The sequence below is a fragment of the Bos mutus genome, chromosome 27 (assembly GCF_027580195.1).
Source record: "Bos mutus isolate GX-2022 chromosome 27, NWIPB_WYAK_1.1, whole genome shotgun sequence".
NCBI lineage: Eukaryota > Metazoa > Chordata > Mammalia > Artiodactyla > Bovidae > Bos > Bos mutus.
The window spans coordinates 18,712,647-18,737,856 of record NC_091643.1 but is presented as its reverse complement, the minus strand read 5'-3'; the positions used below and the strand labels follow the sequence as shown (position 1 = coordinate 18,737,856).

Sequence of the window (25,210 nt, the reverse complement as noted above, 5' to 3'; positions counted from 1 at the left end):
GATTACAGATGGCCACAAATTTACCACTCTTCCCAATGACAGCTGAAGTCCAATTCACTCCCTCTTAAATCCTCTGTGACTTGCTTAACTGATAACACAGAGTATTAGTGACATTCTAGAACTTCCAAGGTTAGGTCATAGGGCTTGCAGTGCCTGTCTGGGAATCCTGAAACAATCTCTGGGAGCCCTGAGCTTCCATCTATCAACTCAGAGACGGCCATGCTAGAGAGGCCACACGTGGGCAGTTTGGTTGACAGCCCCAGCCGAGCCCAGCCTTTCAGCCAGTCACCCCTGTCCAAGTGTCTGACACATGGACGATTGTTTTAGACTCACTAAGCCAGCCCATCTGCCATATGAACACCACCAATTGACTTTTATCAACATCAACAGAAGAGTCATCCTTGCAAGCTCCGTCCTGCTCCAATTCCTGACCCGCAAAATTGTGAAGTGTAAGAAAATGATTGCTAGGTTAAGCCCGTTTTCAGGCAGTTCATTATGTATCAATATATTACCAGACCATCAGGTTTAACAAGTGGGAAAGAACATTCAGCTAACACATGCTCTTCAGCTCCAGTCAAGTTGAACTTTATCATTCCCCATGTATACGTGGCCATCTCTGCCCCGCTGTACCTCCCACATCCTCTGACCTCCTCCACAATCCCCAATTCCAAATCCTACATACCTCTTTCTTAGTTTTCCCAGAAAACTGGTAGTTTCTGCTTCCTCTGAACTTGTATCCTTCCACCTCTCCAAAGCCTCACTAGGATGGCACTGTCCCCTTTTCCCACAAGAGTACAAATTTGTGTCTATGGTCCCAATTAATTAAGAGTGCCCCTCCCACTCCCCAAGTGTCCCATTCTAGTCAATAGATTATACGGTCACTCTATGCTTAACACGCCGCTTTGAATCCCAGTTATTTGTGTAGAATTCTCCCTCTTATGCTAGATTATATGGTTACTTGAAGAAACCAAGTACTATAAGCTTTCCTTCCTACTGAGCACCTACACCAGGCTGCCTCATGTATCTGAGCCTTCACTCGCAACTTGGGTGATCGGCTTGCAGGCTGGACTGAGCTGAGGACTAATGAGAAAGATGACTAACACTTGGAAAAGGTTATTTCCAGGTTGGTGTACTCTGGAACCAGAAAAAAGGGAGTGTGGGGGGCTCCTGCGATAAAAGGAAACCCACCAGGTCAGCGGAGCCCAGGACTGCAGGCCACGACCTTTTGGCCAGCAGTGATTATGTCAGTTCACGTCCAGGTTTTTAGACCCTGTTTTCTCGATGACAGATATATAACCTGGTTACTAGTGACAGTTTTCTTTTGTTGAGACTGGACCTACTTAATCCATCAGTACAGTGGCAACCTGGTCATGGCTAACCAGGAAGACATTCAGTAAAGGCTTAATGACAGAAGTCAGTAGCACTAAGTCACTATTGAAAGCCATGGGAAAATGTAACCAGCTTACTTAACCTAGCTGGTAAAGGCTAATGGAAATAAAATGCTAAAAACTTATGATTTCTCAACCATTATATTCACTAAATGTTTCTATTATGCCTCTGGTCTTATAAAAGCAAAATCTCTTTTCTCTCCCATAAGGCCTTAAGCCTACTCAAAGTAGCTCACTTTGGCCATCTGACCCTTCAATCTGAAATATTCTTAGAAAATGAACTGTCACCCATTAACTCATAACAAATATTATAAGAAGAAAAGACTGTGATTTTATTTTCAGATTTTTGGAAACAGTTTTCAAAAAAATAAAATGACAAGAACACATACAAAAATTGCAACCATTCATTGAACTATGAGCTCTTGGCAGAGGAAAAGCCTTTGGAAGTATTTGAGTCCCTCTCCTGAAAGCCAGGATCACTTCTCAAATGTCCTTCACGCAACCAGCCTCCTCAAATCTTTCCCAAATTTGATGAACTTCATCTCTTAAAAGTCAACAGGAATCATTTTAAATCATTTAGAACAAAATAAAGAATAAAATACAGGAGGTATGCCTCTTAAGTTATATGTTTTTAAAGAAAACTCACATCCTTGAAATAGCTTTGCAATATGCAGAGCACAGTACTGGCTTCATAAAAAACAAAATCACTCTGTACTTGCATTCTTTAAATGTGAAGAGCAACTGTCATCTTCCTCTATAAAAATTAGCAAGCAATATTCATTCAGGAACATTCATTTAACTGTACTTCATATAGTTTTATACTTAGGATGAGGCTAAAACAAAAACACAAAAACCAGCCAGCCCAGAGCTACTAATAAAACAAACAGTAATTACTGAGAGATGTGACCAAGTGAAAAATCAATCCTGAAAAACAAAACAAATTTCTAAGTACAGAAATAGGCCGACTGAAAATTTCCACACTTGGAAGATCCTGATGACGATAAAGAAATACGGAAAGTGGGAACAGTAAGTAAACGTGATGATTTGGTTCCTTCCCGAAGGTCTACTGGTCCAGCTGCCGGCCACACAAGTCTCTGGGTTCTCAGCGAAGTGTGACCAGCTCTTCTGAAGAGGTAGGATGGATAGCAACCGTGTTGTCAAAGTCAGATTTTGTGGCTCCCATTTTCACTGCAACTGCAAAGCCCTGCAGCATTTCATCACATCCAATTCCCTGCATATGAATTCCAACCACCTGCAAAAGAAAAGAAAAAAATGTTTTTACCTCCACAATTGCATGAGCCAGTTCCTTGTGATCAATCTCCTTCTAGGCGTGTGCACACATGCACACATACATTTGTACACTAATGATTTTTTTATTAGTCATGAGAAGTGAAGTGAAGTCACTCAGTCGTGTCCGACTCTTTGCGACCCCATGGACGGTAGCCTACCAGGCTTCTCAGTCTATGGGATTTTCCAGGCAAGAGTACTGGAGTGGGGTGCCATTTCCATCTCCAGGGGATCTTCCCGACCCAGGGATCGAACCCCCTTCTCCCGCATTGCAGGCAGACACTTTACCCTCTGAGCCACCAGGGAAGTCTAGTCATGAGAGATACCTGGTATTTAAAAACCTCTAAAAAAACTTACATCTTTAATCCTGATATAGCATAAAACAGCCTACATGTCCCTGCATAATTCTGCCCCAACATCCTTCCACTGTCCACCTCACTCAGCTCTCCCAAAGGCTCTCCGCTTTCCAGCCTCACCAGCTTTCCTCCCAACCTGAGGATTCACTACGCTCTCTCCTGATGGAACACAGGCTGTTCCCTCTGTCTGGACACTCTTTCCTCCCCTCTCAAGTGTTAAAGTCCCTTCATTCTTCAGATGGCTACACCTGCCTTTCCGACCAAGTTAAAGCACCCATGCGAGCACTCAGTCCCAGTATTACTCCATCATGGTTCTATAACAACTGCAAAGTTGTATTACTTGGGGACTGGACAATTACAGTCTGTCTTTCCCAGCAGACATTAATCTCTAGATGGAGGGGACTCTGTCCACTTTTGCTTTCCACTCTATCCATCTGGCCTAGCACAGAGATAGCTCTTAGAGGCACTCAACCCACACGTGCTGGCTGACTGCACAGATGACCATCAAGTGGCATTTGTTTCAAATCACACTTTCCAATGAGGTTTCTAAATATATTTGAAAACTAGTTAGTGTTCATCTAAATATATTTAAAAACTAGTTAATGTTCATCTCCAGCAAATATTTTTAGGGCATGTAGTCTGCTGAAAGACAAAGTTAGAGAATATAAAGTTTCACCACAAAAATATTGTGCTTCAAAACAAATCAGGAATATTCTTAATATACCTGAACAGTACACTTAAAGATGGTTAAGATGCAAATTTTGTTTTATATATATATATATATATTTTTTTAACAGTTGAAAAAAAGTATATCTCAATATAAGACAAAGAAATCCCAAATCACACACTGCATATATTCAACATGGCTAAATTTTTAGATACGGTGATCTAAAACTGAGTTCACAAACAGCTTCTGGTGATGGCATGAGTCTTATGCTATTTCTGTTCATATCCCAGTTCTTAGCCTTTAGTTGACTGTCAGGTAATGTTTACCAAATAAATTAATGATAAACGGTATAAAGAAATAACAGATATGAAGAGGTAAGTAACGACCTCACTGTTTCAATAACTGGACATCTCAGGCTACTGAGAACATTCAGGGCAAGAAACGGCAACTTTTATCTTGCTGCCAAACTACTTACTTCTCTTCATACTGATTCTCTGCTTCTGTTAACTTTCAGTGATACTGATTTTCATAAGCCAGGACCTTGTCTCATGGCTTTTAGTGTAAGGGCCCAGTTGATTCAGATACAAACTATGTCCTCTTTCATAAGAAAAGTTGGAACCTACATCTGAATCTTTAGGTATCATTTCTCACAGAGCCATGTTCCCATATTGCTAAGTTCCACCTTAGTATTTAATTCAATTTCTAGAAAAGTCCAATAAGCTGACCTAATATCAAAACAAAATCCATTTTTTAAATTATTAAGAAAAAAAAAGGAAACTGTTCAACTTCAAACCAAAATCACAATGAAATACCACTTCACATCCATTAGGATGGCCACAATTAAAAACACAGTAACAAGTCTTGGTGGAGGTGAAGGGGACCTGCAACCCTCGTATGTTGCTAAAAGGAACATAAAATGGTGCAGTCACTTTGGAAAACAGTTTGGCCGTTCCTCAAAATGTTAAACCACAAAAGATTATCGATTATCTCAGAACATTTTACTATATAAACTTCTTCCTGACTGATTGGTTACGTTAAATCTAAACTTCTTACATTAAATTCTTACACTTACCAATATTTCTGAGTTGCCTATCTGTTCTGGCCTATTGGTCAATGACATCCTTTTCCACTTACACTTTTCTTTTTTGGGGCCAAACCATGTAGCTTGTGGGATCTTAGTTCTGCAACCGGGGACTGATCGCAGGCTCTAACAGTGAAAGCGCCAAGTCCTAACTATTGGACTGCTAGGGAATTCCTCTCCACCTTACATTTTCAATGCAGTGGAACCCTCTTTCTATGTGAAACATTATGAATAACTCCAATATAGAGAGACAGATAAAAGAGCCACTGTGCTGGCTGAACCAGAAAAAGCTTTACTAGGTCTCTTCCCTTCCCTCCTCATGAAAACACCTCCACCCCTGCCAATCTTGAAGACGCTCTTCGGCTTACTGGACTTGGCGCATACCTTTTCCTCTTTGTTGGCACAAACCATTTTCATCACACATTTTGTTTTCCTTTTGGTAACTGCATGATACATTGGGGTAAAGGTGGTAGAATAAGTCTTCACATTTTCTTTTCCATATTTATAAATGGCTTCATCTGTAAGGCAGGGGGGAAAAAGCACCTATCAGAAACTGAAACAATTCCACCGAGCAGTCAGAGAGATGGCCAGAAATACATAACCTGAATCAAGTCATAAAGGAAAATTACTCAAAACGACAAGGAAGGACATTCTACAACATAAACCTCAGTATCACGAAAGACAAAAGACAAGCTAAGGAATTCTGTCTCTTGACTAAAGGAGACCAAAGAGGTATCAAAAGTAAATATATTGTATTATCCTAGAATACATGCAAGACTTGGGGGGAAATGTTAAATATAAAATTATCTGAGGTAATTGGCAAAATTTGAATAAGGTTTAAAGTTTAGATAATATTGCATGTATTTAAATATTCCCATTTGAAACTGCTTCTGTAAGGCAATGGCCTTGTTCTTAGGAAATAGATACTGAAGTATGTGTATGCAAACAGCGAGAAAACGATAAAGCAAAAATGTGATCGGCAGACAGGAGTCCTCTGGTGTTTCTGCAACTCTTCCTTAAATTTGAAATTAGTTCAAACTAAAAAGCTTTAAAAAGTCAGACAGATAAAATGGAGTAGGGAAAAGGAATTACACTTTCAAAGTACTAACAGTTGGGGAAGAAACTGGAGATGTGATAAGAAGCTAACTACTGTGCTGGCCCAAAAGTTCATTCAGGTGTTTCTGTAACATCTTATGGAAAACCTCGAATGAATTTTTTAGCCAACCCAATAAAAAGAATTATAATTTGGGGGGGCTGAGATAGATTTAGTCAGCAGACAGACACCTAGCTAAAGTTAGCAGAGAAGGGGAAGAAACCATAAATGACCTTCGTTTTTAACCACCTACCTTCTGTGAGTCCCACTGTTCCAATAGGGGGGTGGCTGAAGACCACTGTGGGGATGTTGTCATAGTCTAATTTGGAATCTTCTTTGCACTCAAAAAGTCTATGGGCAAGTTTTCGGCCAGCAGCAATTGCAACTACAAAGATATTTTAAAATTAGTGTCTAGCTTATTGTTCATTTTAACATAGCAGAATTGTTCTACTAATCATTTATTCATCTGGCTTAACACACAAGTTTTAAGTTTTTCATCAGTGCTCATTACAATATTCATTTCTATATAATAAAGACCTATCAATGCCTTAGTTAACAATCCAAAACAATTTGCTTATACGAATTCTACACATTCCATTACGATCCCCCCACACATTTGCAAGAAACACATTTGCAAGTTTGCAAACATCTGGCAGTTATCTATTTTTTTAAATTAAACTTTTTATTTCATATTGGAATACAGCTTCTTAAAGGCTTCCCTGGTGGCTCAGATGGTAAAGAATCCACCTGCAATGCAGGAGACCTGAGTTCGATCCCTGGGTTGGAAAGATCCCATGGAGAAGGGAATGCCTTCCGTATTCTTGCCTGGAGAATTCCATGGACAGGACTCCGGCAGGGGTTGCAGAGTTGGACACGACTGGGCAACTAAGCACACACAATAGCTGATTAACAATATTGTGATAAGTGTCAGGTGGACAGCAAAGGGATTGAGCCATACATATACATGTTATCTATTCTCTTCCAGTGGCAATTACCTCTTAATGAGGATATTAGCTTTTTGATACAATATTTATGGAGCAAACTATCTCAAGCATCTATTTCAAGCATCTTTACTTCTACTTTACAATCAGCTACTTCACAGGAATATTTTAAGTTTCTTTTAAAAATTATTTTTATTTCTTATTAATTTTTAAAAAAGTTTACCTTCCTTAGCCTGTTTTTATTCCTAACAGTCTTTTAGAACAAATGCCTGAGTTCAATATAAGCTCTGGTTTTTAATTTTATTGACTTTAAATTGACAAAAAGTTTTTTTCCAAAGTAAGGCATCAGTAGGATATTAAAGAAATTTTCTTCACTCCAACAAAACTTTTGGCTGTTCAATTATGTTATGAAGTCTTTGAAACTTTGCTTGTTTTGCTTTTGTTGAAAGAACTTCCTAAAGGAGGTGAAGGGCTTGGGGGGTGTGACCAAGGAAGTTTCCATTGTGAGTAAGAACTGGGTGATTATGGAAGGGCGGGTGAGGCCCTAGAGGGGCAGAATGAAGGTGATGGAGGGATGCTGCCAACAGAAGCGGATAGAGAGCCTGAAATGACATCAGTTAACTCAGGCAGTAGGCTGAGGCATGAGATTCAGGGGATGGCGATCAGTCTTAGTTGTATCAAGACTAACACTGGGACAACCCAGAGGGATGGTATGGGGAGGGAGGAGGGTTCAGGATGGGGAGCACATGTATACCTGTGATGGATTCATTTTGATAGTTGGCAAAACTAATACAATTATGTAAAGTTTAAAAATAAAATAAAATTAAAAAAAAAAAAAGATAGAGAAAGAAAAAAAAAAAAGACTAAATAGTCAGGGTAGGAAATTGGGAGATTGGGATTAATATGTACACACCACTACATATAAAACAGAAGGCAGAGAAGGGGACGACAGAGGATGAAGTGGTTAGATGGCATCACCAACTTGATGAACATGAGTTTGAGCATGCTCCAGGAGTTGGTGATGGACAGGGAAGCCTGGCGTGCTGCAGTTCGTGGGGTCGCAAAGAGTCGGACATGACTGAGCAACTGAACTGAACTGAATAAGAACTACTGTAAAGCATGGGGAACTGTTCTCAGTCCTCAGTAATGACCTATATGGAAAAAGAATCTGAAAAAGTGTATATATGTATAACTGATAACTTTGCTGTACACCTGAAACTAACACAAAACTGTAAATCAGTTATACCCCTATAAAATTCTTTTAAAAGACTAAATAGTATGTAAGAAACATATAAGATTAAAATATATATTTTCTTACAAAAATATAGGAAAGCCACTCTAAATCACTAGTTCCCAAAGCCACTTCCTTCCACGGTCATGAACACAACTCGGATTCTAATTTCCAGCACTGTTCAGAGGGTGACTGTATTATCTGTACAAAAGTTTCAGTCTTCACTAAGCATTTTAAAAATCTTTGAAAGAAAATTGAATACTACTAAAAAGCATTCTCCAAGCAAAAATGGAAATTATTCAGAAAATGTCAGGTACCCAACCAACATCCATATCAAAACATTTTTATCATAAAGACACTCATCTTTTTAACTTTGCTTGAGCTGATTTGACTGTAGAAAGCTCTATAGTTTTATATAACACACAGAGCCTCCCTTATCCGCCCCCAAAAGAAGAAACATTACCTGGAGTAAGAAGAGCTTTTCCACACACATCCCCAACTGCATAGACACCTTTTACGTTAGTATTCTGGAATTCATCTACTATGATGTGACCTTTGTCATCAGTTTGAATCCCCTAAAATTGTAAAGGGACATCAGGTAAGTATTTGGCCATCTATAAAACACAGCAGCTCACATCTCTGGATCCGCCTCACTTCAGGCACCTCTTCAGCCTGAATCTCTAAGAAACCACAGGATGAAAAACATCCTTTCAAGTTGGCAAGTTTGCTATCTTTTGTTGGACTTAAAAGGTAAATATTTTATCCAATTTTGAGGAGTTTTAACAGGATTTGACTTTGTGTTGTATGATTCAGTGGGCCAGAGAAGCCTGAGAAGGAATCACTCAGCTGTCATACATGGAAACTGGCATCCCTGTGGAGTCCATCTAACACAGTGATTTTCCATTTTTCCCTTGGAAGCACTGCTCCTGAAGCATGCTAACTCATACTTCAGACGGGCATAGCCTGAAGCAGTCATCAAAAACAGATTTCGTTGAAGTTTACAGTTTTATCTTTAAAACGCCAAGCAAAATTTCTATTCTACTCTAAAAACACATCAATGTTGCCTTTAACCAAATTTTTTTGCCTATACGTTGAGTTGAATTTTTGCTCCAAAAAGATGTATGATGCTTATCTTGTGGTTTTGCAGATCCCAGGTGTATATATCCCCAGAGGAGAAGTAGAGAGGCAGCAGGCATAGGGAGAAGGTAGTGTAGTGGTGAAAAGTACAGCCTCTGGAGCACGGAGATCTGGGTTCAAGTCCCAGCTCTGTCACTTACTACTGATAGCTATGAGACCTCCCGTTTATCGACAAATACTTGCACTTCAAAATGAGGCATTAATGTAGTCACTGTGGATACAGAGGTAAATAATACAGACATCTCTATTCTCTGCAGAGTTTACCAGCCTGGTGGACAATTTCTTATCTCTGTGCCCCTGGGCTCCTCACTCTTACCCCTGAAACAGTTGTTGGCAAGAATAAATTAGGCTAGTATAGCACAGCAAACTCTTCTCAATACACAGTAATGACCTATATGAAATAAGAATCTAAAATAAAGAGTGGATATATGATGCTGTGAAAGTGCTGCACTCAATATGCCATCAAATTTGGAAAACTCAGCAGTGGCCACAGGTCTGGAAAAGGTCAGTTTTCATTCCAATCCCAAAGAAAGGCAGTGCCAAAGAATGCTCAAACTACCGCACAATTGCACTCATCTCACACACTAGTAAAGTAATGCTCAAAATTCTCCAAGCCAGGCTTCAGCAGTACATGAACCATGAACTTCCAGATGTTCAAGCTGGTTTTAGAAAAGGCAGAGGAACCAGAGATCAAATTGCCAACATCCGCTGGATCATCGAAAAAGCAAGAGAGTTCCAGAAAAAGATCTATTTCTGCTTTATGGACTATGCCAAAGCCTTTGACTATGTGGATCACAATAAACTGTGGAAAATTCTGAAAGAGATGGGAATACCAGACTACCTGACCTGCCTCTTGAAAAATCTGTATGCAGGTCAGGAAGCAACAGCTAGAACTGGACATGGAACAACAGACTGGTTCCAATTAGGGAAAGGAGTACATCAAAGCTGTACATTGTCACCCTGCTTATTTAACTTCTATGCAGAGTACATCATGAGAAATGCTGGGCTGGAAGAAGCACAAGCTGGAATCAAGACTGCCAGGAGAAATATCAATAACCTCAGATATGCAGATGACACCACCCTTATGGCAGACAGTGAAGAGGAACTAAAAAGCCTCTTGATGAAAGTGAAAGAGGAGAGTGAAAACGTTGGCTTAAAGCTCAACATTCAGAAAACGAAGATCATGGCATCTGGTCCCATCACTTCATGGCAAATAGATGGGGAAACAGTGGAAACAGTGTCAGACTTTAATTTTTGGGGCTCCAAAATCACTGCAGATGGTGATTGCAGCCATGAAATTAAAGACACTTACTCCTTGGAAGGAAAGTTATGACCAACCTAGATAGCATATTCAAAAGCAGAGACATTATTTTGTCAACAAAGGTCCGTCTAGTCAAGGCTATGGTTTTTCCAGTAGTCACGTATGGATGTGAGAGTTGGACTGTGAAGAAAGCTGAGCGCCAAAGAATTGATACTTTTGAACTGTGGTGTTGGAGAAGACTCTTGAGAGTCCCTTAGACTGCAAGGAGATCCAACCAGTCCAACCTAAAGGAGATCAGTCCTGGGTGTTCATTGGAAGGACTGATGCTGAGGCTGAAACTCCAGTACTTTGGCCACCTCATGCGAAGAGTTGACTCATTGGAAAAGACTCTGATGCTGGGAGGGATTGGGGGCAGGAGGAGAAGGGGACGACAGAGGATGAGATGGCTGGATGGCATCACTGACTCCGTGGACGTGAGTCTGAGTGAACTCCCAGAGTTGGTGATGAACAGGGAGGCCTGGCGTGCTGCAATTCACGGGGTCGCAAAGAGTTGGACACGACTGAGCGACTGAACTGAACTGATAAGTATACGTAAAACTGATTCACTTTGCTGTACAGCAGAAACTAATACAAAATTGTAAGTCAACTCCACGCCAATAAATTTTTTTTAAAAGCTTAAAGTAGGCTAGTACCATATTGTGAAGACTTAAGCAGAGTAATCATTCAATTTGCAGTCTAAAAATATATCAACACTGAACTGAGGGAAAATCTTTGCCTCATTTTTTAAAAGTTCAGCAAATATAGTTGAAAACTGGACTAGCAAAGCTTAGGTCTGTGTAATGGCACAACATCTCTTGAAAGGTGAAAAGCTGGGTGAATAGCTTCATTAATATAAAAATAGATTACTGATTTTACTAACTTTCACTGAATAATGAGATTAAAATCAAGTAGAACATGTCCCTGGATATTTTATTCTTTTTAATTATGAAAAATGGCTTTTAGTGAAATGAAAAAGGGATGGAACTTAAAACAGATACTAATATTAGAATATAAACCAAACTGTCACACACTCCTCAAGAGGCTCCATCAAATACATAGTGAAAGTCACTCAGTCGTGTCTGACTCTTTGCCACACCATATAAACCTCCACCAAACATATAAAATATTCTATTATTACTAGTAGAAGAGTATAGCATATCAGAACAATTATCATTATCCTCACCATCAGCAGCAGCTGGTTAACACTGGCTGAGTTCATACTATAAGCCAGCATCTAGACAAGCTAGTTTGCATGCACTTTCTCATTTACTTTCTGTCTAACCCAATGTGACAAGTACTATTTTTATTTCCATATTTCCATGAAGCAGTTGAAACTTAAAGAGTAGCTAAGCGACTTTCCTAAGGCCATGAAACTAATATAAGGTTCAAAATTGGGTCAAACACTGGGACCCACACCCCAGGCTACTGTACCAGACTATCCTTTAAAATTTTAAAGGACAAGTAAGAACGATGGCACTGGTAGGTCAGCTTCACATGCGTACCCATCCCTGAGTGCCACAACGTCCCAGACAAGTCACACACCCATCCATCACGATGAGAGCTGCAGAGGGTAAGGAATAATTATCGGGCTTTAAAGAGACAGCTATCAGAGTACGAAGGAAATCTGTAATGAGGAGGCTAGTCAGGAAATAGCAAGACAACGACCTGATCTAGAGTGAGGACACCAGAAATGGAAAAAAAAAACAAAACAACTTTTAAAGAACTTTCAAAGGCAGAAGCAATGGGATTTGATGACAAATTAGACAAATGAAAAGAATTGAACAGAACCCACTCAAGTTTTGGGGGGTCTGGGACTGGATCAGGGGAAACCACAGGACTACCAACTGATTCAAGAATGTTTTAGGCAAGGAGGGTGGTCAAAAACAAACTTCTGGTTACAGTATAAGTAAGTATTAGGGATGCAGTATCTATAGTCACAAGATGACTATAGACAACACTGCTGTGAAGAGTGTATGTAAATCCCGAGTTCTCAACATACAGAGAAGTATTTTTCCTTTTCTCTTTCCTACTTTCTTTTTATCGTATCTGTATGAGAAGATGGATGTCAGCTGACCCTTCTGCGGTAATCATTTCACAATATACATAAATCAAACCATCATGCTGTATTCTCTAAACTTACACAGTAAAATATATCAACCATTTTTAAACAAAGTTGGAGTGAGGGGAAGAATATCACAGGCAGACTAGGTCAACTTACCAGTTTGTTTAAATTCAGGCCCCAGGAGTTTGGGTCCCGCCCAATGGCCCAGAGCAGGCAGTCAACATCTGCAATAGTGGTGAAGGTGGGTTCCCTACCCGGAACTGAAGTAACCATGCGGAGTTCCAGGCCCGAAGAAGTTTTTTTAACTTCCCTGACCTATTGGCAAATACAAGTTATTAACTGGGGGTGGGGGGAATGGGAAGGAAAGCAAATAAACAGGAAACTAGAATTCTTGACATTTAAAAACTCTCCACTGAATCCTGCAAATGATTCAGGATTCAGTGTGTGTGCTCAGTCATGTCCGACTCTTTGAGACCCCCATGGACTGTAGCTTGCCAGGCTCCTCTGTCTGTGGAATTTTCCAGGCAAGAATACTGGAATGGGTTGCCATTTCCTTCTCTAGGGGATCTTCCCGACCCAGGGATCGAACCCTCATCTTCTGCTTGGCAGGCAGACTCTTTACCACTGAGTCACCTGGGAAGCACATATATGAGTCCTGCTGCTGCCACTGCTAAGTCGCTTCAGTCGTGTCCGACTCTGTGCGACCCCATAGACGGCAGCCCGCAAGCTCTGCCATCCCTGGGATTCTCCAGGCAAGAGCACTGGAGTGGGTTGCCATTTGCTTCTCCAATCATACAAGTCCTACATGCTGACAATTTACTTCTGCCCAAAGGCTGCCCACACTAGAACTCTCTGGAGCCAAGACAGTATCCTTGGTGACCCCAAATCAGACAGCCAGTGGCCAGAAATGTCAACTCATGCCAAGACCCTAACACTTCAGCTTAAAAACAAAGTATTTTAAAGTGTACTTCCAAGTTGTGATAAAATTTTAAATCACAAATCTAAGCACAGTGATTTGCAACTGGACTCGGGGGAGGAAATGGGCTGTAGCAGCTTCATTAAGAATTTTCTAAACTGCACAGTCCTTGCTTCTCCCAGGACACTCTTAGGATCAGGGAGGAGGGTAGGATTAGGTCAGGAGAGTGAAGGACATACAATGTTTAGCGGGAGTCCCAGGGGGATTCTGATGTTGACTTTCACCACCAGTCTAGACTTCAGCATTTACAAAGCAACTTCACATTTATTATTTTGCTTATAATATGGCCTATGCTGAAAGGACAAAGCTTTTGGGGGGGAAATCATTATTACAAGGCTCATACTCAGGGAAAAAAATCTGACAAGTTGGTGATTCCCTGAGAATAAAAAAAAAATATATATATATATATAGTCACTTTGTCATTGTTTTCATCTACAAAACTCAATGATATGCTTTCAAAAGAGATTCCATAATAATATTTCCTGAAAAAAGTATAAACCTGAAAAATAAGGATGTTCAATGAGGACTGTGGTTTTTTAAAAACATTTATTATTTTATCTATCACATATTTATCTAGCTGTTCTGGGTCTTACTTGTGGCAGGCGGGATCTTTGATCTTTACTGTGGCATGTGGGACCGAGCTCCCTGACCAGGGATCGAACCCAGGCCCTCTCTGCTGGGAGTGCAGTCCTAGCCACTGGACCATCAGGGAGATGAGGACTCCCTGAAGAGGAGGAATTGGAGCACAAAAATTATAGTTTTAGTTCCAACTAAACTAAATTCAACTACCAGATTCCTCATCTTTTATACCTTAGACTTCATTAAAACATCAGTGTGAAATACAGCTTCTTAGGGTACAGAAAAGACTTGGAAGTACTCTAGAAAGGAATAACGGACTGGGGTAGATGTAATCTGTGTTGATAGAACCAGTGAGATGCAGGACAGACGGATGACCAAGGGTGGTAAGCTCACCCAGGGCTCGGTCGTACCTGGGAGTACTTCAGCACCTCAATGCCAGCGTTCTCCAGCTCTTCGGTACAGTTGGAACTGATTATTGAATCAAAAGTTCTGAGCACCTATATACAGAGGCAGCCGAGGGATGGGTGGCAGGAAAGAATAAAACCTGATTAAAGATATGCTACAAACCTGGGAGGAAATTTCAGTATCAGTCCCCCTGTCTTCTTCATTCATGGCCACACTGTGAGTTTTTTTAACCATTTTAAAAAACTAAAACACAGTTAATTTACAACGTTGTACTAAGTTTCAGGTGTACAGTAGAGTGAGTCAGTTATGCGCACACATTCTTCTTAAATATTTATTTGGCTCTTCTGCATCTTTCATCATGCCATGTGAACTGAGCTGCAGCGTGTGGGATCCAGCTCCCTGACCAGGGACTGAACCCGGGCCCCCAACACTGGGAGCCCTTAGTCTTAGCCACTGGACCACCAGGGAAGTCCCAGTGGCGAAAAACACAGAGCGTTAAATTTACCATATAACCATTTCTAAGGACACAGTTTGATGGTGTTACGTATATTCGCATTGTTGTGCGACCAGAATCTTCCCCCTTGCAAAACTGAGACTCTGGGGGTGGGGGAGCGATAAATTAGGAGGCTGGGATTAACATATGCACAGTAGTTTATGCAAAACAGATAACCCACAAAGACCCACTGTATAACACAGGGAACTACACACAGTATTGTGTAATAACCTATCAGGGAAGAAAATTTGAAGAATATATATATGTATGTATAACTGAATCAATGGTGAACACTTGAAACTAACATATACTGTAAACCAACTAGACTTCAATTAAGAAAAACTGAGACTCTGTACCCACTAAACAACTCCCCGTTTCCTTTCCCCCAGTCCCTGGCAATGCCACTCCATTTTCTGTTTCTCTGAGCATAGGTACTCCAGATACCACATGTAAGTGGAATCATAATATTTATTTTTTTGAGATTGGCGTATTTCACTTACCATAATGTCCTCAAGCTTCGTCATATTGTGTAGCATGTGTCAGAATGTCCTTCCTTTTAAAAGCTGAATAATATTCCATTTTGTGTGGAATGGAATACCATTTATTTATCTATCTAAGAAACCATACCTTTGTTTATCTATTCACGTGTCATCAGACACTTGCGTTGCTTCTACCTCTTAGCTATCGTGAATAATGCTGCGATGAACATAGTAAGCAAGTATCTTTGATGTTTCCTTTTAATGCAAAGAACGTACTAAATTTTGACTGAATGTTAATACTCCAATACTATCTGGCCAAATGAAATTGATTTTCAGAATAAGAAATTAACCTGGCAGTCTGCTCAATTTAACTAATATTAATGTTTAAGCCTGTGTGCCTTATTAGGCACTTATTAGTATACCCACTACTTCATGACAGAAACGCCAGCTGGGGTGCCCACTGTTCTCAACTAGCAGCTGGTGGCTGGGAAGAACACTGGTCCTAATCCTGCCTTCTGTGCAGCTCCATGAGGAACAGAATACACGTGCTGCACCTTCTATTTATTGACAGTGAAACAGGAAACGCTCCTTGTATTTTTATTTTTTGGCTGTGCTGGGTTTCACTGTTGCACATGGGCCTTCTCTAGCTGTGGCGAGCGGGGGCTGCTCTCTACTTATGAAGCACAGGCTTCGCTGACTCAAGGCATGTGCACTCTTCCCAGACCAGGGATCAAAACCCAGTCCCCTGCACTGGCAGGCAAATTCTTAACCACTGAACTGCCAGGGAAGCCCTCCCTGTAAAATTTTTAAAAGATTAGCATCAAGAACAGATTTTACCTTATCATGCCGTATCATTATTGATGTCTTAGAACCCAGGGCAGACAGGATGCCAGCTATTTCCACAGCGATGTAACCAGCACCAACAATGACACTGCGGCTATAAGAGCAGAGGGTTAAGATCGGGAAATAAGCTCATTTTTGAATAAATGTAGATTTATAGAAAAGCTAAGGATATCCCTGCCCAGGTTTTCCCAATGTTAACATCTTATATTCATAGCAGCACTACTCAGAATAGGCGAGACATGGCAACAGCCTAAATGTTCATCGACAGACGAATGGATAAAGAAAATGTGGTGCACATATACAATGGAATACTACTCAGCCATAGAAAGAATGAAACGATGCCCCTTGTAGCAGCATGGATGCAACTGGAGGTTATCATACTAAGTGAAATAAGAGAAAGAGAAAAACAAATACCGTATGACGTCACTTACATGTGAAACCTAAGATACGACACAAGTGAAACTTATCGACAAAGCAGAAACAGACTCATAGAGGACAGAGTTGTGGCTATGGGGGGAGGTTGAAGAAGGGATGGACTGGGAGTTGGGGTCAGTAGATGTAGAGTGGATGGACATGGTCCTTCTGTATAGCACATGGAACTATATTCAATGTCCTCGGGTAAGTCATGAAGAAAATCAGTACCAAAAACAACGTACAAATTGCCTAATGGGTCACTTTACTGTAGAAATTAACACAATATTGTAAATCAACTATACTTTAATTAAAAAAATAAAGTTAACATCTTACAAACCGTGGTTTCCGCAGGACTGGAAAAGGTCACTTTTCATTCCAATGCCAAAGAATGTTTTAACTACTGCATAACTGCACTCATCTCACATGCTAGCAGGGTAATTCTCAACATCTTTCAAGCTAGGCTTCAACAGTAGGTGAACTGAGAATTTCCAAATGTAAAAGCTGGATTTAGAAAAGGCAGAGGAATCACAGATGAAATTGCCAACATATGCTAGATCACAGAAAAAGCAAGGGAATTCCAGAAAAACATCTACTTCTGCTTCATTGACTACACTAAAGCCTTTGACTGTATGAATCACAACAAACTGTGGAAAATTCTTAAAGAGATGGGAATACCAGACCACCTTTCCTGCCTCCTGGGAAGCCTGTATGCAGGTCAAGAAGCAACAATTAGAACTGGACATGGAACAACAGACTGGTTCAAAATTAGGAAAGGAGTATGTCAAGGCCATATATTGTCACCCTGCTTATTTAACTTACATGCAGAGTACATCATGCGAAATGCCAGGCTGGATGAAGCACAAGCTGGAATCAAGATTGCTGGGGGAAATATCAATAACCTCAGATATGCAGATGACACCACCCTTATGGTGGAAAGCAAAAAGGAACTAAAGAGCCTCTTGATGAAGGTGAAAGAGGAGACTGAAAAAGCTGGCTTAAAACTCAACATTCAAAAAAAAGAAAATCACGGCATCTGGTCCCATCACATAATGGCAAATAGATGGGGAAACAATGGAAACAGTGACAGACTTTCTTTTCTTGGGCTCCAAAATCACTGCGGATGGTGACTGCAGCCAGGAAATTAAAAGACGCTTGCATCTTGAAAGAAAAACTATGAGAAACCTAGACAGGATATTAAAAGTAGAGACATCGCTTCACTGACAAAGGTCTATCTAGTCAAAGCTATGGTTTTTTCCAGTAGTCATGTACAGATGTGAAAGTTGGACCATAAAGAGTGGTCCAATAAGAACTGATTCTTTTGAACTGTGGTGTTGGAGAAGACTCTTGAGAGTACCTTGGACCGCAAGGAGATCAAATCAGTCAATCTTAAAGGAAATCAACCCTGAATATTCATTGGAAGGACTGATGCTGAAGCTCTAGTACTTTGGCCACCTGATGCTAAGAGCCAACTCAGTGGAAGAGACCCTGATGCTGGCAAAGACTGAGGGCAAGAGGAGAAGGGGGCAATAGAGAATGAGAATGTTTGGATGACATCACTGACTCAACGGACAGAGTTTGAGCAAACTTAGGGAGATAGTGAAGGACAGGGAAGCCTGGAGTGCTGCAGTTCATGGAGTTGCAAAGAGTCGGACACGACTGAGTGACTGAACAACAACAAACCGTGGAACAACTGTCAAAACTGACTCTGGTACATTACTGTGGACCAAACTCCAGACTTTATTCAGATTTCATCTGTCTTTTCATTCATTTCCTTTTTCTGTCCAGTTCGGGATAACATAGTCATCTTAAGCAGAAAATATCCTTCTGTAGAAGGGAAATATATTTTTAGGTGTTTAAAAAATTCCTTAGCTTCGTTTCTTCAGAGAGGAAATAAAAAGCCTTTGAAGCTAGAGATGATTCCTTATGCAATGATCTTCACACCTAAAACTAAAATTGGCATAGTTCTAAACACTATTATTCCCCTCTAGCTTAGTATTTCTCCTTGATCACTGTTAAATCCTATCAGTCTCTCCAAGATGATGAAAGGCCAATTGAAGCATTTTAACTTGTAGGATAGAGCTGCAATGAAACTAGATGTCCTGAATAAATTCTGGCCTAAGAAAGCAACTTAAATACTAGATAAATGTTTGGACGAAGGTCTGAGTCCACAACGGGGAAGCTAACCCCAGTCCCCAACTTCCCCACTGCAGCCTACAGAAAAAGTGCCCCCTCGGCCCCTTTTGGGATTGGCGTTCTCTCAAGCTTCGAACACGGTCGCACTACTAGCACAATGCTTGGGTAAGAAGTGAGCAATCAGGGGACAAGAAAGGAAACCCTTTTTTAGTATCTTCTACAGGTAAGGTGGGCTTCCTTTGTAGCTCAGTTGGTAAAGAATCTGCCTACAATGCAGGCGACCTGGTTCGATTCTTGGGTTGGGCAGATCCCCTGGAGAAGGAAATGGCAAGCCACTGCAGTATTCTTGCCTGGAGAATCCCACGGACTGTAGCCTGCCAGGCTCCTCTGTCCATGGGGTCACAAGAGTTGGACACGACTTAGCAACCAAACCACCACCACCACCACAGGTAGGGTATCCATGCTGTGAGTCCCTGTCTTTAGAGGGCTTCAGTGTGGATGGAAGATGTGGTATGAACCCGAATGGCTGGGGGGAGGTGGAGCACGGATCCTGTGGAACACTGTGGGGCAGGGAGTTCTCCCTATGGTATGACCAGAGGTAAGAACTCTCTTATACAACCCAGCGCACAAAAAGAGACATGTCTAACTCGGAAACTAGGAAATAGCTCTTCTTCCCTCTCTACCGTCCCTTTTTCTATGTTGACTCATTCCTTTCTTTGGGTCTTTGCTCCTGAGTCCCTCCTCTTCCCTCTCCATCTTCTCTCTCTTGCCCAAACATTTCTTATTTAAGTCCTACTTTTGTTAAGCGTTGCGCTGGACGCCATGGGTAGCAATCCCTGCACTTGAGGTTTCCTGAGGGGAAACATGCCCAGGGGTCCGCTAAAGCACAGAGAACGACATGCAGTTCCAGCGTGAGAGAGGTCACAGGAAACACTCCTGATTCAGAGATGTATTCTCAGCAGAAAGGATATACAAGAAATAGGTGAAAAATCTTCAAGGAGCTCAGTGTTCCCCTCTCAGCTTCCACAGGCCCCTCTTGTCTACTTTTTACCACTAAAGTAACCACTGGAAACAATCTTTTCATTTGCTTTGGTTTAGAACAAAAAAAGGAATGTATTGATTCATGTAACCAAGAAGTTCTGGCTTCAGGGATGGCTGCATCCAGGTGCTCAGATGCTGTGGTCCCTTAAAGCCGCTCAGCTTTGCGCTTCAGGCTGGCTTCATTCCCAGGCTCCACGCTGTGATACAAAGACTGCCAGAGGAATGAAGACACAGTGGCATGGTCTTAAGAAGCTGAAGCTCAGGCTGGGGAGCATACACCCAGGCTTGTGGAGTCTTGATTTAAAACACCAGTGTTCAGTAGATGAAAACTCAGTAAGTTAGGTAAAAATTGTGAACCAAGAACAACCTCCACATTCTCCTTCTTACCCTAAATGCCTACAGGTCTTGGAGAGTCTCCAGGAGAGGAGGGGGGTGGCCACGGCTCACCCTGGGGACACAGACACTTTGGCTGCCACCTATGGGAGGCCTCCACCACGTGGAAACAGTCTTATATTCTGCTAGGTCCCCAGAGCTCTTCTCTTTCCCTCATCACGGCCCTCAGAACTCCCTGCCCCACAGTATTCCACAGGGTCTGTGCTCAAGCTTCCCCTCAGCCATAAGCTCAACGAGGACAAAGCTGGATCATACAGCCCAGAGCACGTGTTAACTTCACCTACAGAATTTGTTCCTTCTTTGATTATTCACTTACTTATCAACATAACAATGATAAAGGAGTCTTAAAAAAAGACAAAAATCATATACCAATTGTTATTTTCCTGTGTTTCCAGAGTCTTATTTATAACATGCATATATTCACTTCTGAAACTTGCATTGCTACCTACACGTTTCATAAATGGTTTAAAAATATGTAACGGACAGATATCTAGAATGAAGCTTCTCTGAGTCTAGACTGAATTATATCATTTAAACACCATGAGTCACAACCACATTTCTGCATGTATTCTCACGTCTCACACCTGTCATCCCTAAAACTCAAAAGATCATGAAGAAAGGCTGCTCTCTTAACATGCTGCCATGTCCCAGCAAACCTAAACAATCTGCTTGCTCTTCTCAAAGTCAGAAGATGACCTGGTCTGAATATTGTAATGGGACATTTTCACAGCAGCCACGAAAATGCCAGGACGCCCTCTTGTCCCTTGTGGACAGTCTGCGGCTCCAGGTGAATCAAGGTAAAGGAGCGAGCAGGGATTATGAGTCACCCACCAGGAAGGCCTTTATGTAAAAGCTCGGGATTAAGACCTCACAGTGGACTGGCAGCGCCCACCGAGGGAGCAACAGAGTTGAGCAACAATAACAATGACTCCGGGAGTGAGTAAGCGCTACTCACAGAAGATAAAGGCCAGTCTCTGGGCTAACAGGGCCCCTCCTCCTGTTCCCTGGTGCCCCAATTCTTAGCATGACTGAGGAGAGCACCCCTCCCATCTAGGAAGCCTGCAACTGGGAATGTCTTCAATAGGAACTTCCCTGGTGGCCCAGTAGTTGGAATTCCATGCTTCCACTGCAGGGGCTGTGGGTTTGATCCCTGGTTGGGGAACTAGGATTCCATGTGCTGCGTGGTGCAGCCAAAAAAAAAAAAAGAGAAACCATCTTCCTTGTTATCTTTTTTCTCTGTGTGTATCTAAACCAGTGGCAGAGGTTTACAAAGGTTATTTGGATAAACACATATAAATGACACTTTCAGGAAACCTATTTTTGTGGGACTGACGGAGGCTTCATTTATCCAGAGGCCTCTGCACTAGCCGCTCTGAAAACCTGAATGAGTCACTTTAGACATATCATCAACGGATGCTCTGTCACGCTGAAGAGAGAAGACAGTTTTAGGATTTCAGTGCTTATTTTCAAAACACCCCTGCATTTGAGTCTGGTCCTAAACATCTTGGACTGAAAGCATGGCCTTGGACCGAAAGCATGAAAAGATTTGAGTCGTTTATTGAGGGGTGCTCATGGATGAGAGACCCAAGGTCATAAAAAGAAAAGAGGTGGGAGAAGAGAATCTAGGAAACACCTACACATAACATCTGGGAAGAGGAAGTAGAAGAAATGTTAGGAGACTGAGGAAGAATGAACACGGAGGTCAGGGAGGAAAACCGCTTACCGAGGCAACTCTTCCAGCTGAAAAAACCCATCACTGGTTATTCCTAGGCTGGCACCTATGTAGGGAAAGGCAATACAGGTCACACCAGTGGAGCTTTCTCTTGTAAAACAACCATATTCTATGCACAAACCAAACACCTCCTCAGCTCATCACTGTTTTGATGACTTCTGTTGAGTCTCCACTCAGGAAGCTGCCAATCAAATCTTCCCAAAGTCAACATTGTAATTTCCTCTGCCATGATGACTAAATAACTATTAAATTTCTTTGAGAAATTAAGATCTCAGGTCCACCCCCAAATGGCTCACTATCTTGGTTCTCTTCTCTCTGCCTTTTTTCCTTCAAAGGTTTTAACCAACTCTCCCTTCATTGCGGGGAGACTTCCAAATGCATAGTTTCAGTTCTGACCTTCTCCCCAGGCTCCAGTCCCATATTTTTAACTGTCCGGCTATAAGATTCTACTCTGCTTCAAACTTGCTATTTTCTAAATTGAACCTTAGTTTTATAATATCTCCCAAACTATATCCCTTTCTCATTTACCACTTCAGTTAAAAAGACCACCCTCCATCAATAATCCAAAGTCTTGAGCTTCCCTGGTGGCTCAGTGGTAAAGAATCCGCCTGCCAATGCAGGAGACAATGGGTTCGATCCCTGATCCGGGAAGATTCGCGCACGCCCCAGACCAGCTAAGCCCGTGCACCACAACTATTGATTGAGCCTGTGCTCTAGGGCCCAGGAGCCAAAACTACTGAGCCCACGTGCCCTGGAGCCTGTGCTCTGCAGCAAGAAAAGTCACCGCATTGAGAAGCCCTTGTACCACAAGTAGAGTAGCCCCTGGTCTCCCCAACTAGAAAAAAGCGCACACAGCAACGAAAACCCAGCACAGCCAAAAATAAAGAAATATAATTATTTAAGAAAACAAATAATCCAAAGTCTTGAGTTCTCAATCTGTGATTCCTTCTTTAAACAACCATCTCATCAGTTATTAAAAATACTGCATTTTGCCAAATTTAATGCACAATGATTAAGGACACAACTTGATTTCAGAAGTGTTGAACATTTTCTAAAAATGTGTCTTGGAATCAATGAAATAGAGTAGCTGGCTTTCCCTTCTGTGTTTCCTGCCTGCTCTCTTCTCCTAGTGCCTGGCATAGACCAGTGGCTCAGTAACTGTCTGCAGAGCTGAACTGAGTTCTTCCACCACATTTCAGACACTAACACTGTAGTTCAGAACCTATTACCACCTCCTGCACGTTCTACTCTAACAACTTTCTAACTGGCCTTCCTCCTCTGTAAGTCACTGTCAGATTAGGTTTCTAAAATTACCACTTAGATCTTGTCACTACCCTATTTATAAGCTATTAATAATTGGTTTTCATGAATGACAGAGACTCCTTAATTTCACTTTGTAAGTCTTCACAATTTGGCCCTAAGCTTCTTTCAAGTTCAGTTCAATGTATTTTGGGGGGCTTTTTTGCTGTACTATGTGGCATGTGGGATCTGAGTTCCCTGACCAGGGATTGAACCTGAGCCCTCTGCCTTGGGAGGGCAGAGTCTTGACCACTGGATCACCAGGGAAGTCCCAGTTCAATATATTTGCTTCTAGATTTCACTGCTAGAAAACTGGTTGAACTGACTGAATGTCCCTTAAAGACCTCATCACCCACTGGTTCTTCTGGCCTTTTTCTTCTTCAGCACATAATACTCAAATCTGTAAGCCCTTCTCCTGGCAAGTCTTTTTGGTCTATGCTAGCTCATAGTAATCCATCCCCCCTTTCAGCGACCCAACGCTCACTGTCTGGCAATCACCTTGGAATATTTACATTTCTCTGCATTTATTATTTATTTATTTATGTTTGCATTTATTTTTATTACATGTTTTTAATAAATGTATGTTTTAAAAAACTCAAAAAGCACCAAAGGCCACTGTGTGAAAAGCAGGTTGCTTTCCCACCCAGGGCTCTGGTGCTCTCCTAGGGTTTTGTGTGCCCTTCCAGATACCCCGGTGCATCTGCACAGTTTCCCCGCCTTTTTAAAACAACACAAACTGCAGCATATTATACACATTGTTCTGTACATTGCTTTCTTTCTCTAAACAATCCATTTTTAAAGCTGTTCCCTATCAGGATGTTTATATCCCATCTCACCAACTAAATTTTAAGTTATTTGACAACAGTATCTTTAACATTTTTTTTTTTTATGCTATAAGTTTATTTACAAACATATCTAGGATGCTGAATTCAAGGGATTGATCCTTTTAAGAGACTGCACCTCTTAATATGCTCCTCTTCCTATCTGTCTCATGGATTACTTTTTAAGCAGTTGGTGTCTTACTATAAAGAAAGGTGCAGCAAATCCAGACCCAAAGAACAAAGTCATCATAGCTAGTAATCTCCACTTGTTTTCCACTGAAAATGGTATATTCTTCCCTGGACCCTCCTCATAGTGGCTCCGACGAACCACTGAGGTTGTGAACCTCCGGATGCTCTGTCCCAGCATAGCGATGTTGGACGCTCTACCAAAGATCCAGAGACCGGAGGCGGAAGAAATGGCGGCTGCAAACCTACCGCTCCTTGCCTCACGACCTTGCTCCTCTAACATTTTTTTTTTTTTTTTACACTAGTTGTTCTTTAGCTTTTGGGCCACATATCCCTTTTAAAAGCTTATGAAATTTTACGGATTCCCTCTCCAGAGAGAAAGAAATACCTACATGCATAGAAACTCAAAATTTTCCATATCAGTTCAGGTTGGTCGTGGGTCTTCAGAAGCCAATCCATGGAGAGACTTCCCTGGTGGTCTAGTGGTGAAGACTGTGCACCCAATGCAGGGGACCTGGGTTCAATCCCTAGTCAGGGAACTAAGATCCCACGCGCTACATGGCATGGCCAAAAAAAAAGAAGAAGCCAATCCATGGAGAATATAAAAGTTTTATAAACCACGATCATCATCTATTAAAAACAAAGGGCTTATAACTAGTTGGGGAAAAAGATACAGTGTTTTCTATGACAGAACACAGCAATACCTTATGATTCCTCTCTGTGTATACAAAGTAAAGGCAGATGACTGTCGGAGATTCATTACTGCTTTAATTTCTAATTCTTTACATGAGAGAAAAATACGCATATAAGAAGGCTTAATTAGCGGATGAAGTTATATCTATACAAGATTTCTCTCCTTTTAACAAAACAGTA

The 25,210-nt window shown here is 41.4% G+C and overlaps 2 protein-coding genes and 1 non-coding gene across 4 annotated transcripts in view; all 3 read right to left on the bottom strand.

Annotated features, from left to right (window-relative positions):
• Window positions 1–1,692: 1,692 nt before the first annotated feature.
• Window positions 1,693–25,210, bottom strand: part of GSR (glutathione-disulfide reductase) — a 71,358-nt gene continuing 47,840 nt past the window's right edge. For both annotated transcript variants that reach the window (XM_070364296.1, XM_070364295.1), the window contains exons 6-13: window positions 22,023–22,077; window positions 16,313–16,412; window positions 14,509–14,595; window positions 12,700–12,858; window positions 8,508–8,619; window positions 6,126–6,257; window positions 5,164–5,297; window positions 1,693–2,640 (exon numbers count right to left, since the gene is read on the bottom strand). In XM_070364296.1, coding sequence (XP_070220397.1) covers window positions 2,491–2,640; window positions 5,164–5,297; window positions 6,126–6,257; window positions 8,508–8,619; window positions 12,700–12,858; window positions 14,509–14,595; window positions 16,313–16,412; window positions 22,023–22,077 — 929 coding nt within the window. In that variant the 3' untranslated portion in view covers window positions 1,693–2,490. The remainder of the gene's footprint in view (window positions 2,641–5,163; window positions 5,298–6,125; window positions 6,258–8,507; window positions 8,620–12,699; window positions 12,859–14,508; window positions 14,596–16,312; window positions 16,413–22,022; window positions 22,078–25,210) is intronic.
• On the bottom strand, window positions 23,525–23,597 carry TRNAG-CCC (transfer RNA glycine (anticodon CCC)). Its single transcript has one exon. It is a non-coding gene; the product is annotated as a tRNA-Gly (tRNA).
• Window positions 24,207–24,679, bottom strand: LOC102267680 (cytochrome c oxidase subunit 7C, mitochondrial). Its single transcript, XM_005911351.3, has one exon. The coding sequence runs from the start codon at window positions 24,618–24,620 to the stop codon at window positions 24,327–24,329; it is 294 nt and encodes a 97-aa protein (XP_005911413.2). The 5' UTR covers window positions 24,621–24,679; the 3' UTR covers window positions 24,207–24,326.

Bases quoted from the DNA above. Each gene is read 5' to 3' on its own strand.
- LOC102267680 (XM_005911351.3), bottom strand. From the start codon at position 24,620: ATGTTAGAGGAGCAAGGTCGTGAGGCAAGGAGCGGTAGGTTTGCAGCC.